Source organism: Xenia sp. Carnegie-2017, unplaced genomic scaffold, assembly GCF_021976095.1.
Source record: "Xenia sp. Carnegie-2017 unplaced genomic scaffold, XeniaSp_v1 HiC_scaffold_71, whole genome shotgun sequence".
Taxonomy (NCBI): Eukaryota; Metazoa; Cnidaria; class Anthozoa; order Malacalcyonacea; family Xeniidae; genus Xenia; species Xenia sp. Carnegie-2017.
In genome coordinates this window covers 234,043-248,855 of record NW_025813539.1, presented here as the reverse complement: position 1 = coordinate 248,855, position 14,813 = coordinate 234,043, and the positions used below count along the sequence as shown (strand labels likewise).

The 14,813-nt window shown below is 37.3% G+C and overlaps 1 protein-coding gene and 2 long non-coding RNA genes across 4 annotated transcripts; 1 reads left to right on the top strand and 2 right to left on the bottom strand.

Moving 5' to 3' along the window:
- Window positions 1-85: 85 nt before the first annotated feature.
- LOC124459227 (protein argonaute-2-like) lies at window positions 86-4,822 on the bottom strand. 2 transcript variants are annotated; one of them, XM_047008738.1, is made up of 4 exons: window positions 2,472-4,822; window positions 2,070-2,408; window positions 1,585-1,998; window positions 86-891 (listed from the first exon to the last, which is right to left on the bottom strand). In XM_047008738.1, the coding sequence occupies exons 1-4, from the start codon at window positions 4,462-4,464 to the stop codon at window positions 515-517; spliced, it is 3,123 nt and encodes a 1,040-aa protein (XP_046864694.1). In that variant the 5' UTR covers window positions 4,465-4,822; the 3' UTR covers window positions 86-514. The 2 variants fall into 2 exon arrangements, with proteins under 2 accessions (XP_046864694.1, XP_046864693.1); XM_047008737.1 differs by having other exon boundaries at window positions 2,070-4,822.
- Window positions 4,823-10,195: 5,373 nt separating this feature from the next.
- LOC124459225 lies at window positions 10,196-11,034 on the top strand. Its single transcript, XR_006953517.1, has 3 exons — window positions 10,196-10,303; window positions 10,746-10,786; window positions 10,932-11,034. It is a non-coding gene; the product is annotated as an uncharacterized LOC124459225 (long non-coding RNA).
- Window positions 11,035-13,854: 2,820 nt separating this feature from the next.
- On the bottom strand, window positions 13,855-14,581 carry LOC124459245. The gene is made up of 3 exons (XR_006953528.1): window positions 14,530-14,581; window positions 14,126-14,153; window positions 13,855-13,887 (listed from the first exon to the last, which is right to left on the bottom strand). It is a non-coding gene; the product is annotated as an uncharacterized LOC124459245 (long non-coding RNA).
- Between the last annotated feature and the right edge of the window lie 232 nt (window positions 14,582-14,813).

Below are 14,813 nucleotides of genomic sequence, written 5' to 3'. Positions count from 1 at the left end.
CGTACCTAAGCAGTTTAATAAATAAACAACTACACCACAATGACACCCATGAAATTTACAAACGTTATTGAAATAAAATAACTAGTTGAATATAATGTATATTTATTGACACATTTCTTATGCTAATTCTTCATACAATATACAAAAGCACTTGTGTACACAGAAAACACAAAACACAATTATCCTAATATATATCAAATAATAAAATAATACTAAATAATAATAAAATAATAATTTCTTTAGTAGGATGAGGCTGTTTTGGACTCACCAAGGAGTTAAAGAAATGATAGAGTATAATTTTATCATTATTTGCTAAAAAAAACTCAAATGCTTACTATAAAATATACTTTGATATTGATTATAAATAAAAGTCCTTTTTAAAAAAGCTTGCCGTACTAAACTAGCACTACAACTAAAATGGAAGCAAATCGACAGATTTGATTTAAAATTAATCCTGAATAAATCATTGTCAAGGATTAGCCCCATCAGAAGAAGGTAAGAATATAAAGTAACTTTAAGCAAAGTACATAGAACAGTTAACATTTGGATGGACCCTGACAAGATTTCTTTGTTCTGTTGTAACCTCCTTAGGTTCGTCATCGGAAATAGTGCTTCCTTCAGTTTCACTGTCCATCTTGAGATGATGTCTTGCTCTGAATGCAACATGATGGGCATAATACGCAGGCGCAGGAATAGACACGGACCTGGTACAACGTACGTATGTATAACACAATTGATTGGTAAGAATCTGTAAGTCATCTGAGGTGAAGTTACTGTCATCGTACAATACATGATAAAGAGCTGGTTTACTTGTGCCTTGGATACCAGCATGACTACACAGGTAGAAATTAAACTCGTACGGATGACATATCTGTGTATCAACAACTGTGCCTAAATAAAGTAAATGGTTTGAACCAGGGAGTATCGTTACACGTTTGTAGATGTAGATCGTCCAGGTTAGTAGACTCCTGAGAAGGACTGCTTTCGTTGTTGTTAACGGACGTTTCGACAACCTTAGCGGTAGTCATCTTCAGAGTCAAATGAGGAGTTAAGGTCAGGTTAGCCGAATTTATTATCTGGTTCTTACCTCATTGTATTGTGTGTACAAGAAATGTGTGGGTTCAATTGTGTATTGTCATTGTGGATTAGTGTGAAATGTAATGTTTTTAGTTGCTCGTTTGTTTGTATTGTGAATAAGTCGTTTGTAAGGTGCCGGTGATTGCTGTGATCTGCTCAGGGGGGTTTGTTCCAAGTTAGTACACCAACTTTCTAATGTAAGCCGTTGTCTATAGTCAGTACTGTAAGTAATGCATTTTGCCGAGTCCCAATCAATGTTGTGCTTTGTGATTCGGTGATGTTCGGCAATGTGTTTTGTTTTGTTTTGTTTCTTTGTAGCTCGTTGGTGTTCAGTAAGTCTTTTTTGTTTAAGTTCCTGCCAGTTTCCCCGATATAGGAGGCGTGGCAGTCGGAGCAGTTTACTTTGTACTGCTCCTTGTCGTTCATTGGGTAACTCAAATAACAAAACATGTGATTCTACGTTAGTTTCCTTCAAGAAGTTGTGATCATAACATAAAACATGCTTACCTGCTGGAATATTTCTACTTTTGCCTTTTTGATCTTTAGGATCTGTTGCAAAGAATCTGGCATGATGTCTTTTTTGGACCACAATAAAGGTTATGGCAGGTGTCCAGCCTGCTTGAAGTTCAAGACAAGCTCTTTGGATGGCTGATAACTCGTTAATCAAGACATCTTGAAATTGACCCTCGCTAACACCATCTCGATAAAATAAAATCTTTTCAGGAATGGCTTTGGTAGATGATCTAAACTTTTTCAACAATGTCTTTGTCATTTCTTTCAAATCCTCAATCATTTCCTGTCTGTGTTTTTGGACACGAACCTCAGCATTGTAGAGGGTTGGGTATGAGTCTTTACTGGCTACAACAGCAGCAATTGAGGGACTTGATTTATTCCCAGCACCTGGATGGGTCACGTCAGCACCTGAAAACAAGATACATAAATGTTGACAGAATTGATATTCATGTGAGCTCTCACCAAAGTTAAGATCTTACCAAAAATGATCACAGGTCGTTTCAAAATTGGAGATTTCATGGCCTTATCCAAAGCACTCGTTGTCCCACCAAGTTTGGCATTCATTTTAAGCCACAAATTAACCAACGTTTCCTTCTTTCTCCAGTCTGAGAAATCATCACTAGCTTTCTCAACTTTAATACACTGTGTAATGATTCCATGGACAACATCACCACAATGCTTCACTTCTTCATAGAAATCATCTCCATCCACTGGTAAGACAACAACTATTAACTGCAGATTGGGATACCTAGCTTTCAGGCTACCAAACAACTTGTCAATCCCATTTAAGTCAGTTTCCAGTGACACATGACATGGATCTCCAACATTTACACCTTTCTCACGGCCAACTTCTATTAAATAGTAGATAAGATTATCCATACCTTGGTTGTCTAAATGGTCAGGACCTCTTCCACGACCTGGTTGTCTTTTCTTGTATGAAATCAGTGCCCATTCCCTTAATTCCTTAGGGTCGAGCATTTTCTTTGTAATCTTCCATGCACCATCTCTAGGCACCTCTTGGCTCGGTCGATTATTAGGACCAAACATCATGGAAGGAGGATCTAGGACTCGACCTTGTATACCAATAAGTTCATTACCAATGCTGAAACCAAAGTCATGTAAATAAGGATCTTGCTCAAATCGAAGTTTTCTAATCAATTCCATGATTTTTTGCATTCTGTCTGGTGCTGGAATAGCTGTACTACGAATCATCTGTTGTGTTTGCCGTCCAGTGAGCCTTCCCTGTTTCTTTTGACCACAAACTACATTGCAAAGTTCCATTGGAATGAGACTTCCCTTTTGACCAATTTTTACACATGGAAGATCTGGATGTCTTAAACTTATATTATATGTGTTTCTAAAATAATCAAGCACAGTGAGTTTGCGACCATCACAGTCAAATGTCTCTTCCTTAGCTGATCTGTTGGATAGACCACTTGCCTTTTGCTTTCTTTTCATGTGAGTTGTTTCCACTTTGATGGCCTTAATCTCCTTAGCAAATTTCATTCTTTGCCTCGCATCTAATGATCTAGGTAAGTTTCTTAAATTAAGAAATTCACACATGAAGTCAATAACAGGCTGAGCTTTGTAAAAACCAGTTGAACTTGTATCAACATTTAACATCATTTTCCACTGAGTTGGTCGAATACTGAGAAATGTACCATTCCAGACTTGTATACCTCCTCCAAGATCTCTTTCACGACCACTTGGATAGTCAAAAAATGAAGAACGAACTTGTATTGTTCTCATTTTTGGCATTTGTTGTATAACAACTTCAATAGCTTGTAAAGTATCATAAGGAATTTCAGTACGTCGGCCTTCAAGTAATTCGTTTAGTTCATAAAGGCTACAATAAGCAACCCATTTAATATCAACAATAAACGTTTTTTCTTTGCCGTTATCTGTTGTAAACTGTACTGTGTATTGTTGACCTGACTCAAAACCAGGAATTTTTTTCCTACAATAGATATTCTTACCATTTTTATCATACACCCACTTGGGACCTCTTGGGTTATCTTTGTCATACGTTTCTTGAGCTTTCAGTAGAATTTTTGGTCTTTCTGACCTTGTGAATCCTTCTTCACTTTTTTTTCCTTTTTCTTTGATGTCAGAATGATAATGATGAATATCCTCAGTAGTGAGTTTAAAAGGAATAAAATTTACTCTGAGGTTAATGCGTCGTCCCGATCTACCTCCTGCATCTGGTCGATGAGGTGGCTTGGGTACACCTTTACTGGACTTGGGAGGAACGGTTTTTATTTGACTGGGTCTGTCTGGTTTAACTGCTCCCTGGGGAGTTTGGGCTTGTGGTGGTAAAGGTTCAGACGGTGCTGGTTGTGGTGGGCTAGATGGTTGAGTTGATGGTTGGGTCTTCGGGAGGTTTTGTGGTGTAGAAGGTTTTTCCTGTGATCTACTAAAAGCTGCACCATCAGCTTGATCGTTACTAGGCAATCTCCCCTCACGTTGTTGTTTCTGCTGTTGTTGTCTGCGTTGTTTTCGTGATTGTGGCTGTTGTCCTTGTGGCTGTTGTCCTTGTGACTCTTGTCCTTGTCGCTGTTGTCCTTGCCGCTGTTGTCCTTGTGGTTGTTGTCCTTGTGGCTGTTGTCCTTGTGGCTGTTGTCCTTGTGGATGAAATCTTTGTGGCTGTTGTCTTTGTGACTGTTGTCGTTCATCACGTTGCGCTGGATGTTGTTGTTGTTGCTGTGGTCCTCTATGTTCAGTAGCTAAAGCTACACTTTCCTCTTGACGTTCTTGTAAACCACCTGGCGTACTTTGACTTTGTCTTTGCTGTTGTTGTCCAGCTCTTCCTCGTCCACCTTTATTTTTTCCTCGTCCTTTCCCTCTGCGTCCCCTTCCCTGGCCGCCATCACTCATGATAACTGTGATTGGCTTTGTCAAAATATAAATTTTTGATTAAAAAGACGAGACAATGTCACCAAGAAGTAAACGAAAGTCAAGAATCGTAGTTATTTCCCCGAATTTGTTTTCCCAGAAGGAACTTGACAAAGCCAATATAATATGACGTAGCACAGATCGTAAAAATTGACAACTTTTTATTCGCCCTCGTTTACATCATTTTTATTCGCCCTCGTATCTTCTCAAAATATCTTTCGAACACTTTCTTCTCAATAATTCACACCAATATTATTTATTCTTCAAATGATTATGTTTGATTTTGCCTATAAATTTAACGACTTGCAAAGGAAGGAGGCACACTCGGACATCTAGCAAAAGTAGGCGCATTCGGAAACTTCTTACGAAGATGATTTCCGACACCCGAGGGTTTATTTTCGTATTGCGTGGATTCTCCGATAAAACTTATCGCGGGAAAATGGAATTAATTTAAAATAGTAAACAGTCTCCGCATATTGTACATCACCACACAAAACAAACGAAGGTAAATTTCTGTTTATGTTTCCGCTGGTAAACTGTTCTTATAAGAACAAGCACATATTTTTATACATATGGAAAGTATTGACATTTCAGCAGCGACTTCTTTATTTAAAATCAAACTGTCTGAACGCTCTGGACTTGTGCAAAATGTAGAGGAAGCAGAAAGTCTCCTTAGAGAGTACGAGTTGGCAAGCACAACTAATTTTTGTGGAAAAAAAACAAAAAAAGGATTTGGGAAAACAGGTTTGTATTTTTTTTCTCTCAAAATATAACTAATCTATATCGATCTATATGCTTTCCTTATTTCTGTTGTCCAGATCAAACTGTTATATGAAACCTGAATGTTGTCATATTCTTTAATATAAGAAGTACTATAATATCCATGCACATTTGAGTCTTACTATCCTCAGTCTGTCGTTGTGTGTCGAACGAGCAAGGAATAGGGAAACTACACTCATGGCAAAAAAGGTGAAAACCAACTCATAGGTAGTACTTTAGTCTAAAAAAGAGCAAGAGGCAAAGCACAGTTTTTCGTTAAAAAGGTTTCGTTTAATGTGTACAGAATACAGCCACGTAAATCACACAGTAATGTTGAATATAATGGTTTAATTTGAAGTAAATGAAATCACTTATTCTATTTCTATGTTAGATCTCACAAGTGCCAATCACAAGGTTTGGTGTAAAGATGGCCAGCTTCCATTTGACCATATACCGTTTGTTCAAGTGAACCATAGGGTCTACGATTGTCGTCATGGGGTAGATAGGCATTCAAGCCAAAAGAAGAAAAACAGAACGGTAATAGATGTATTATTCATCTGCTAATGCAATACTACAGGTTTAATGAAAATAAAATGAAAGTGAAACGACGTTGCTGACCCCTGACTGTGGGGTGTTTGCAATTGCATTTCTTGTGTCATTACTTTTTAACCAAGATCCAACAACTTTGATGTATAATGAAGGTTCCATGCGATCACACTTGTTGAGTTGTCTGAAAAAATATGAGTTCACTCCTTTCCCTTCGACAAAGAAAAGGAAAATTGATGACAAGAGTCAAATCCAAAGAAAATTGAAATTTTCACTGATGTGCCACTGTCAAATGCCATGGAACCAGAAAGATCTTGAAAACCCAGACCTATGGTGTACTCAGTGTGACAAATGCTTGGAGTGGTTCCACAAAAAGTGTTCACCAACAATGCCAGATTCAGTTTTCCACAAGACAAATGTCACTTGGAAGTGTCCAAAATGCGTATAATGAATCAAAAGAATAAAATGCTTTAGAGGAAACTCAAAGTTGTAACTATAGAAAGAATTGTTATATTTTGTATTCAATTGTAAGAGTTTCTCTGGATTTTATTAATGATTTATTTAGCTTTCAACTTGGTGCTTGGCTTATATATATATGTGAATGTACATTCATGTGTGCATGCACACACAAAAGTAACCCTTTATCAATATTTCAATGTTCAAGGTGACTAATGCAACTTTCCATTTTGATATATATACAAATATGTACAAATAGCGACAGCAAAAACTTGTAGATTTTATTTTACAAATATGTAATATACATATCTAAGATGGTAATTAGTTTCCTTGGTTACTTAGTTACCTTGAACATTAAAATTGTTACATATATAATGTAGAATGACTATTACTGATTTTCCCTTTATACTACATGAATATGTTGTTAACAAATTGCCACTGGCACATGCAAAGCATAAAACACAATTGGCAAGATTATATTCTATAAAAAATATGTCAAAAATTTAGTACATAAAGTGATATCAAACCATCGTCTAACAAAAAAACCAGAGAAATGGAGAAGAAAATGTCTAGAATTTTCAATGTTATCTTACCTTTCTTGATAAGTTGATTTAGATTTGTTTATACTGTAGAACAAGTGATGGAGAGCTTACATATGTAATACCAGTGGGCAAAATAATTTCAAAATAAATTGTGCTTTAATTTGCTTTATGCTTTCAGGTTTCAACACACTTAAAGTTAAATAAATGTGTACTGGTATAAAATTTTTAAATTCTAAACTGCTATACATTTCCATTTTGTTGATCACAATAATGATTAAGAATCACAGGACACCATTTGTCTTTTTTTACTTGAATGCAACTATGTCGAATAACATGTCAATATTATAAAAATATATTATACTACAATATACTGCGCTTACCTTTAAGTTTGGTTTGATCAATAGTCTTTTCAAAATACCACGACCATTTTTCTATCTGTTGTTTTTATATGCAGCGATATTTATCGCTCACATACACGCAGAATCCACGCAATACGAAAAATAAACCTCGGGTGTCGGAAATCATCTTCGTAACAAGTTTCCGAATGCGCCTACTTTTGCTAGATGTCCGAGTGTGCCTTCCCTTTGCTAAAGCTCCCTTTGCTAAAGCTCCCTTAAGCAAACCAATCGACGCATGCGTTGTATTTTTGTTGTGTTGTAATGAAGTAAAAAAAAAAAACTCGTGGTTTTTATTGAAATGCCAAATCGTAAAAGAGCTTGCTTTCCTCGCATAGAATCGTGTTAAAGAAGTTCAAAAGAACACGAAGGAATGGTCTGTGAAAATGAGGAGTGCTATTCCCGAGGTTTCCTGCGTTCTTTCCAATGAAGAAATCGACAGGATTGTAGAAGATAGCCATGAAGATTAAGATAGCCCAGACTGGAAAGTATGCAAACTGCGCAAGCTAGATCAATTTTTTTTAGAAATTTTGCGCGGCGGATTTTCGACTGCGCTGCGAAGCCATAAAATATTCGCGAGATGCCAGTTTTATTTTTTCCGTATCACACTCCATTTTTGATAGTTTGCAATTGCAAATAATTATGAAACATAACATAAAAGATGATACATGTGTATAGCTGTAGCTTACCTTAAGTTGGAGCTTGCAACTCTCCTTTTACAACGTGAGGATGTGTCATGTGTAATCACAAAAAAATGCCACTTTACCTTAGGTAGTATGTAACGTGTCGAACGACCAACGTACCACGTATGTTTATCATTCATCTGTTTCATCGTTTCATCACAGCGTATGATACGATAAAAGGTAGGCAGGCACCAAATAAATTTGATTTACTGACGTCGTCAAATACGTCGTCAAAAAAAAACAAATCAATCTGGAACCATCTTTTGTATAATCAGCAGCCAGATTGTGGAGTAGAAGGTTTTTCAGTTAATAAAAGTTTATAATCAGCAGGCAGATGGTGGACAAAAAAGGTTTTTCAGTTACTAATTGCTTATAATCAGCAGCCAGATGGTAGAGTAGAAGGTTTTTCAGTTAATAATTGTTTATTATCAGCAGGCAGATGGTGGACAAAAAGGTTTTCAGTTAATAATTGTTTATAATCAGCAGCCAGATTGTGGAGTAGAAGGTTTTCAGTTAATAATTGTTTATAATCAGCAGGCAGATGGTGGACAAAAAAGGTTTTCAGTTACTAATTGTTTATAATCAGCAGGCAGATGGTAAGCAGGGGAGGTTTTCAGTTGATAAATATTTATAATCTGCAGCCAGATGGTGGACAAAAAAGGTTTTTCAGTTAATAATTGTTTATAATAAGCAGGTAGATGGTAAGCAAGGGAGGTTTTCAGTTGATAAATATTTATAATCTGCAGCCAGATGGTGGACAAAAAGGTTTTCAATTAATTGTTTATAATCAGCAGGCAGATGGTGGACAAAAAGGTTTTCAGTTAATAATTGTTTATCATCAGCAGCCAGGTGTTAGACGAAAAAGGTTTTTCAGTTAATTATTGTTTATAATCAGTAGCCAGGTGGTGGACAAAAAGGTTTTCAGTTAATCTTTGTTCATAATCTGTAGCCAGGTGGTGGACAAAAAGGTTTTCAGTTAATCTTTGTTTATAATCAGCAGCCAGGTGGTGGACAAAAAAGATTTTTCAGTTAATCTTTGTTTATAATCAGCAGCCAGATTGTGGACAGAAAAGGTTTTCAGTTAATAATTGTTTATAATCAGCAGGCAGATGGTGAGCAAGGGAGCTTTTTCAATTGATAAACAATTACGATCTGCTGCCAGATTTGGATTGAAAACTTTTTGATTATAACTGCAAGAAGCATACTGGTTGACGCTTGACTAAAGTTACAAGAGGAAAGGTAGCTTAGGGCGTGATGTTATGATGCGTTGCAAAACCTTGGACATCTCTCCTTCGTGTGTTTGCCATGCTCGTCGGTCTCTAAAAACAGGAATCATATATCTGGACAAACCACGTTCCTTATCCCCATTGATGTAAAGTTTTGCCATTTCGTTCAGTGCTGCGTCGCATTGAAGTAAAGATGGTAAACTCCAATCAACTTTAGCACGATTCATTAGCACTTTTATGCTTTGCCCACCATCCATTTCTTGCTTATCCACCACCCGGTAAAAAGATTCGGCAACAGCCTCAGTTCCGCATTTCGCATAAAATATGTCAAAGACGAGACAAAACTCTTGGCCGACAGCTGAATAAAATGAGGAATCGTTATATAAAGATTCAATAACGGCCTCTTCTTTAAAAAGAACGTCAATCATTTTACCATTGTTGAGCGTCACTTCGAAGACCTCAGAAAGGGTGAACTGCCTTGGTGTACCTTCTTGGAACCTAGTCACAAAGACTCCTTCCTCGAAAACCACATCCTGCAAGGAAAAATTCCTTCGTCATCGAGAGAGATCTTCTTGAAAAATTAGGAAGTGAGTGTGTAGCAAATCACCCCAAACAACGGCAATGAGTGTTTTCTTTAGACGCCAAAACACTGTGGATGATAGCTCGCTACAAAGCTCAAAATTCTTTTCAGAAACATGTGGCATCTGTGAGGAAAAATTTACACATCGTCTAAACTCATTAGCTCCAAGTTCAGAAAACTCCCTGTTGTTTACTGGACTTTTTTCTTCCGAACGAAAACCGCATAAACCACGAAAAAGTCGCCCAAAGTCAAAACACTTTGATAGCATTCTGTTGAGGTCGGAAAAGCTATTGGTGTAGCGAACATCAATCTGACTAATGACATCCGCAGCCAGCTTCTCTAGATCATGAACACTGTCCTGCATTTCTCTTGCTACCCAATCCACTGGCACTTTACCGTCGCCTTCTCTAACGACAAACCAACCAGTTTCCAACTCACTTTGCCCAAAGCAGTAATCTCGAATTTCATGAACTGGGTAAATTTTGCCTGCAGGTGGTCAACTCACTTCAGTCCCAGGTCTTTTCGCTTTCACGAGCTATAAGTATTAGCAACTAATACAATTAATTCATCATTTTTAGAGGATTTTCAGGGCTTGTGGGAAAGCTTGCTCTTTGACTCGGATGTGAAAAATCAGGTTGTTCTTCATAATGAACATTTAATGATTTCTCTCGTGAGCGAAGTTTAAATTGTAGCTTGTTAAGGACGTCTTTTGCGCCGAAATAAGTTAACGTTTAAACAGTTAGCTGTCAAAACGTCAAATAGATTTTTTAAGGATTTTCCTAATTTCTCCTATTTTCCAATGTACATTATGTACTCGGAGTTACTGGTCAACGGAGTTACTGATCTGCTAACTTATTAATCTCTAATATTTTCAAAGGTTTACGCAAGCGATGACATTGTGCACCGTAGTGGTGACAAAGCTTACTTAGTAAACATTAAAATACACATCTCAGCAATTCTAGCGAGTTATATTGATTAAAAATGTTAAAAATTTTGTTGTTCTAATTTATTTACGAAAGTATATGTCGTGCCATGACTATGATATTTCATGTATCTCATTTTATCTTATTTTTTAGTTGCTAAAATATGCGGCAACGACACTTCTCTTCTCCGACAGGTTTGTCGTGAAATGAAACTATTGAACTGAAGACTTTTAGAGAAGCCAAATTGCAAAATCGTTCGTTTTTCCATCTTTTTAAAATCACTCCCAAACAATGACATTTCAAAGTATATATTAGTCACGTGTTTGAATCATATTTTAGAGGCGTGGATTTCAACATCATCTCGTGAAATAAAGTTATCTTATTGCATGGTAAGTTAGTTTCCTTGGTAACCAGACGTGAGTCCTTGCGTCATCGTCCGTCACGTGTATCTTTTACGAATCAAATTAGATTCTATTTTGCGTGTGTTGACTTTGTAACAACTCTCATCTTAACGGAGTAAATCTCTTATCACTCATAACATTCGAGACTGAAAAATCACATATCATAGTATTGATAAGAATAAGTTAGCTACAATCAGATAGAATGAAACGCGAGAGACGTGATGGTGTTTTAACGAGCCAACTATTAAATGACGTCAAGGCTACCATGTTTGTGTACCGCTGTGACGTCACTCGAAAACAAACAACGAAGCCAATCAAACACCAGCATTTACCACTCATAGTACATCATGTTTGTCTTCACGTGATCTACTGCAAATATCCAGAAGAATGAGTTGAGCTTTTCTAACCAATGGGCAGGGTCCCATTGGACAGGCCACCAGAATCTTTCTTTGCAGGACAGATCATCATGCAAAAGTTCAAATACAGGCTCGTTCATGCCTGCAATGAACGGCTCGTTGACGTATTGTCCATCCATCACTCGCCCTTGCACTTGCAGTAGCCGATTATCCTTAATACCAACATGCACGTCAAGATCTTTAAAAATGGATGCAGCTAGAGCATCACCTGTACCACCAGTTGCATCAGAGTTACTGTAAACCTCCCTTGCGTCAAGGACAATGCCTCGGCGACTACCATTTACAACTGGACAAACGATAGTAACCTGATTAGTGATGCGATGATTGGTAGATTTATCAGCTGTAACATAAAAATGTGGGGCATTCCTGTGTTTGGAAGAGGGTAGAAAGAAAATTGGCTGCTCTCATGTCGATGTAAGCACATGCTGCTTTGATCATGTCTGGAAACAATTTTCGAGAATGACAAAAATCACCAACATCCGCACCAGCAGCTTGAAGCTCAGCAATTCGTGCTTCATAATGAACTGCAGCTACTTTGTTTTCACAACACCAAGAGCTGCACGGAGTTGATTCTTTGCAACAAGTACTTCCCTTGACCTCCCTTGCTTTACCATCTTCATGTGGTCATCAGCGTTTTGTGGGTCAAAGAAAGAAGATGTCGATGACACGCTTGCTTTTGGCTGTACCATTTTTCACACTTGCCTGCAATTAGCTGTTCATACAAGGCATCTGACATATGTAAACCAGATGCCAAAGATCCGTCTGCTTTGCCAGTAGGTCGATTAAAAGATGACGAAAAGGAAACACGGGAAGAGTTTAAAATTCGACACACGTTCGACACTGCAGCACCCAGCTGTTCTCTTCTTTTAGTATTTCAAAATCTTCCACTTCATCCACAAGCTCAATCAAATTGGAAGATCGAAGTGCGGTACTCGATGTGGGATTGTATGTAGTTGTTGAACTTGTTGATTGGGCTGATTTAGGGTTACCACTCAACTTTTGTGCCACCTTAGTAGCAATTTTTCCGCAAGTTCGTCCACATCAAATGGCAGGTCGCCTTGCTCACTTGATAAAATTGAAGGAAGAAAACTTCAAGCGAGCTTTGATAGCTAAGACGGCTGGTGTTTGAAATAGAGGCAGCCTTACTCGTCTTACTTACTGCATTAACTCTCACAATCTCTTCGCTGTAACAATGAAAGTGTTAAAAAGCCAACATTAAAATTTTCTTGCAAACTGTGTGAAAAGTATATGTACTAAGAAATTCAACAGAAGACGTTGAAATACTTAATGATTTCATCGTTAATATTAAGCGACTTAAGAAATTTGTAATGTAGAAATTACTTATCCGAACAAGTAAATTATGGAAGCCTTGAAATAAAAAGTCAACACTTTCAACCACTATGGCATAAATTTCACAAAATATCGTGACAAAATGTCGTAAAATCTGATACTATAATGCAAGAAAAATGCCGTATTTCACTAACAAACCTCTCATTTTTTTCATCGATTTCCTCCCAACTTTCAGATTCACTGACACCAGAAACGATTTTGCACGAAAGTTATCATAGAAAGCTATCACTGTATATGTAAAAGAAATGTATTATATAACATGTATGCAGTTTGTGATATTCGGTTATTTTATGGTTCACGCAGGGGAATGAGCAATTTAGCTACCTTTCATCGACTTCCATAATTTCTATCCGTTCTCCTATTCCGTCGCCACCACACTTTTGTTGCACTTGGCTTGTACTGAAAATACATTTAACATAGAAAACATACACAATGTAAGTGCAGTTCTCAATTTGGGAATTGGGAACTTGATTTTCATTTACCTAGCCGATTTAAACATTTTGTACGCCTGTAGCGCAGATTTAGCAAGAGGGGAATCTTCTCTAATAGCGTCATTTGCTAAGGTCTTTTCGCCCTTGTCGCTGTGAGTTTTTAAATGGTTTGCTAGAGAGGACTTGTTCCCTCTAGCAAGCCAAAATTTGCGTTTGCCTTGCCTAAAACAAAGTAAGCAAAAGCCCATTGGGGTTTTCTCGTGTCTCTTTGCTCGCTTTGCTTCTGGTCCTGTTTTCTGCTGCTTGCTATGTCTTTTAAACATGTTGGCAAACTGAAACTCTATAACACACAATTTTATGGTTACAAATGTGTCGATAGCCAATCTTGGTTGTTTACTATTGTTTTATAAAACCCACTGACAATGTCATGCCACTTTTCTTTGTGACGCAAACACGATCACTCTTACACACGACTAACATTCTAACACTAGATAATTGTTCTGTTACCTTCCTTAGACAGTGTTTGCTGCTTATTTTAGCCACTGCTGCTGTCTCAGTTTTGCACAGCCACTACACAAGACCTGGGCACCAAAACCTTCATCATCACCTGCTGATGTTGAGCAAGGCGGAATTGCGTGGCACGTTTTTGCAAACTTTGCAAAATGGCTTCCACATTCCTTCTTGCATGAAACGCAAACTAGTAATTAGGCAACAACAATGAAAACATAAGTTAAGATAATGTAATGAACGTTTTTGGTATCAAAGGCAAGCAGCACTAGTTTTAGCAACACACAAATGTTGGTTTGGTACTCTTAGTGAGAAGTGAATATTGTCGAGGAATCACCGAATCAGCTCCTGCAATCAACCAATGGCTGATATATATTGTGTATATTGTTGTTAGGAAAATTTTCGGCTATTGTAACGCGTGAATTTACCTGATTTAACTGCTTGAATCTCAGCCATCTAGTAAAAATAAATAAACAATTAGATAAAAAAGTTTGTCAAAAAATCTCGCTTTATCACCAAACAATAGCGAGCTAAACCCTGTTAGTTCGTTAGCAAACCGGTTTTAATTATAAATTGCTTCATTTATCAATATGTTTTATGTAAGGATTGTGAATTTTATTTGCCTTAAATGTATTAAAACATGCTATGTAGTTTGTAATACAAGAAATCCTTTCGTACCACTACTTTTAGGTTACACAAAAAACATAACTGTTAAATAATAACTTGTTTCCCCGGGCGTTTAGTGTTAGAAGCGTTAATGCTTTCAGAATTTTTATCATTTGTAATTTTGTATCAGTACTTTTGATTTTACTAAACCATTACGTGTACTCACCTTACAAATTTGAACACCCCAAGTTGGTTTAATTAAATATCACGTATCACCGTAGAATACACCACACGATTGTCTTCCACACGATTTCCACGTGGGGATTTATGGCGTCAGATTTCCGCCAATATAGACCTTTCGGAGAAAGGGGGGTGTCATCCAATAGTATCGTCCAATAGTATGTCCCACAGGGGGAATGAATGAATGAATGAATGAAAATCTTTATTTTGACACGCTGGCCTTGTCAACTGGGGTTGATTTCCACAAGGGGCGTGCTTTTGTTCAAAAAC

What these genes read in the sequence shown, in the direction of transcription:
- LOC124459227 (XM_047008737.1), bottom strand. Translation starts at nt 4,464, where the DNA reads ATGAGTGATGGCGGCCAGGGAAGGGGACGCAGAGGGAAAGGACGAGGA. An exon ending in ACGACCTGTGATCATTTTTG is followed by an intron (nt 1,999 to 2,069) that starts GTAAGATCTTAA and finishes TCTTGTTTTCAG; the next exon opens with GTGCTGACGTGACCCATCCA. An exon ending in AAGTAGAAATATTCCAGCAG is followed by an intron (nt 892 to 1,584) that starts GTAAGCATGTTT and finishes TACTTTATTTAG; the next exon opens with GCACAGTTGTTGATACACAG.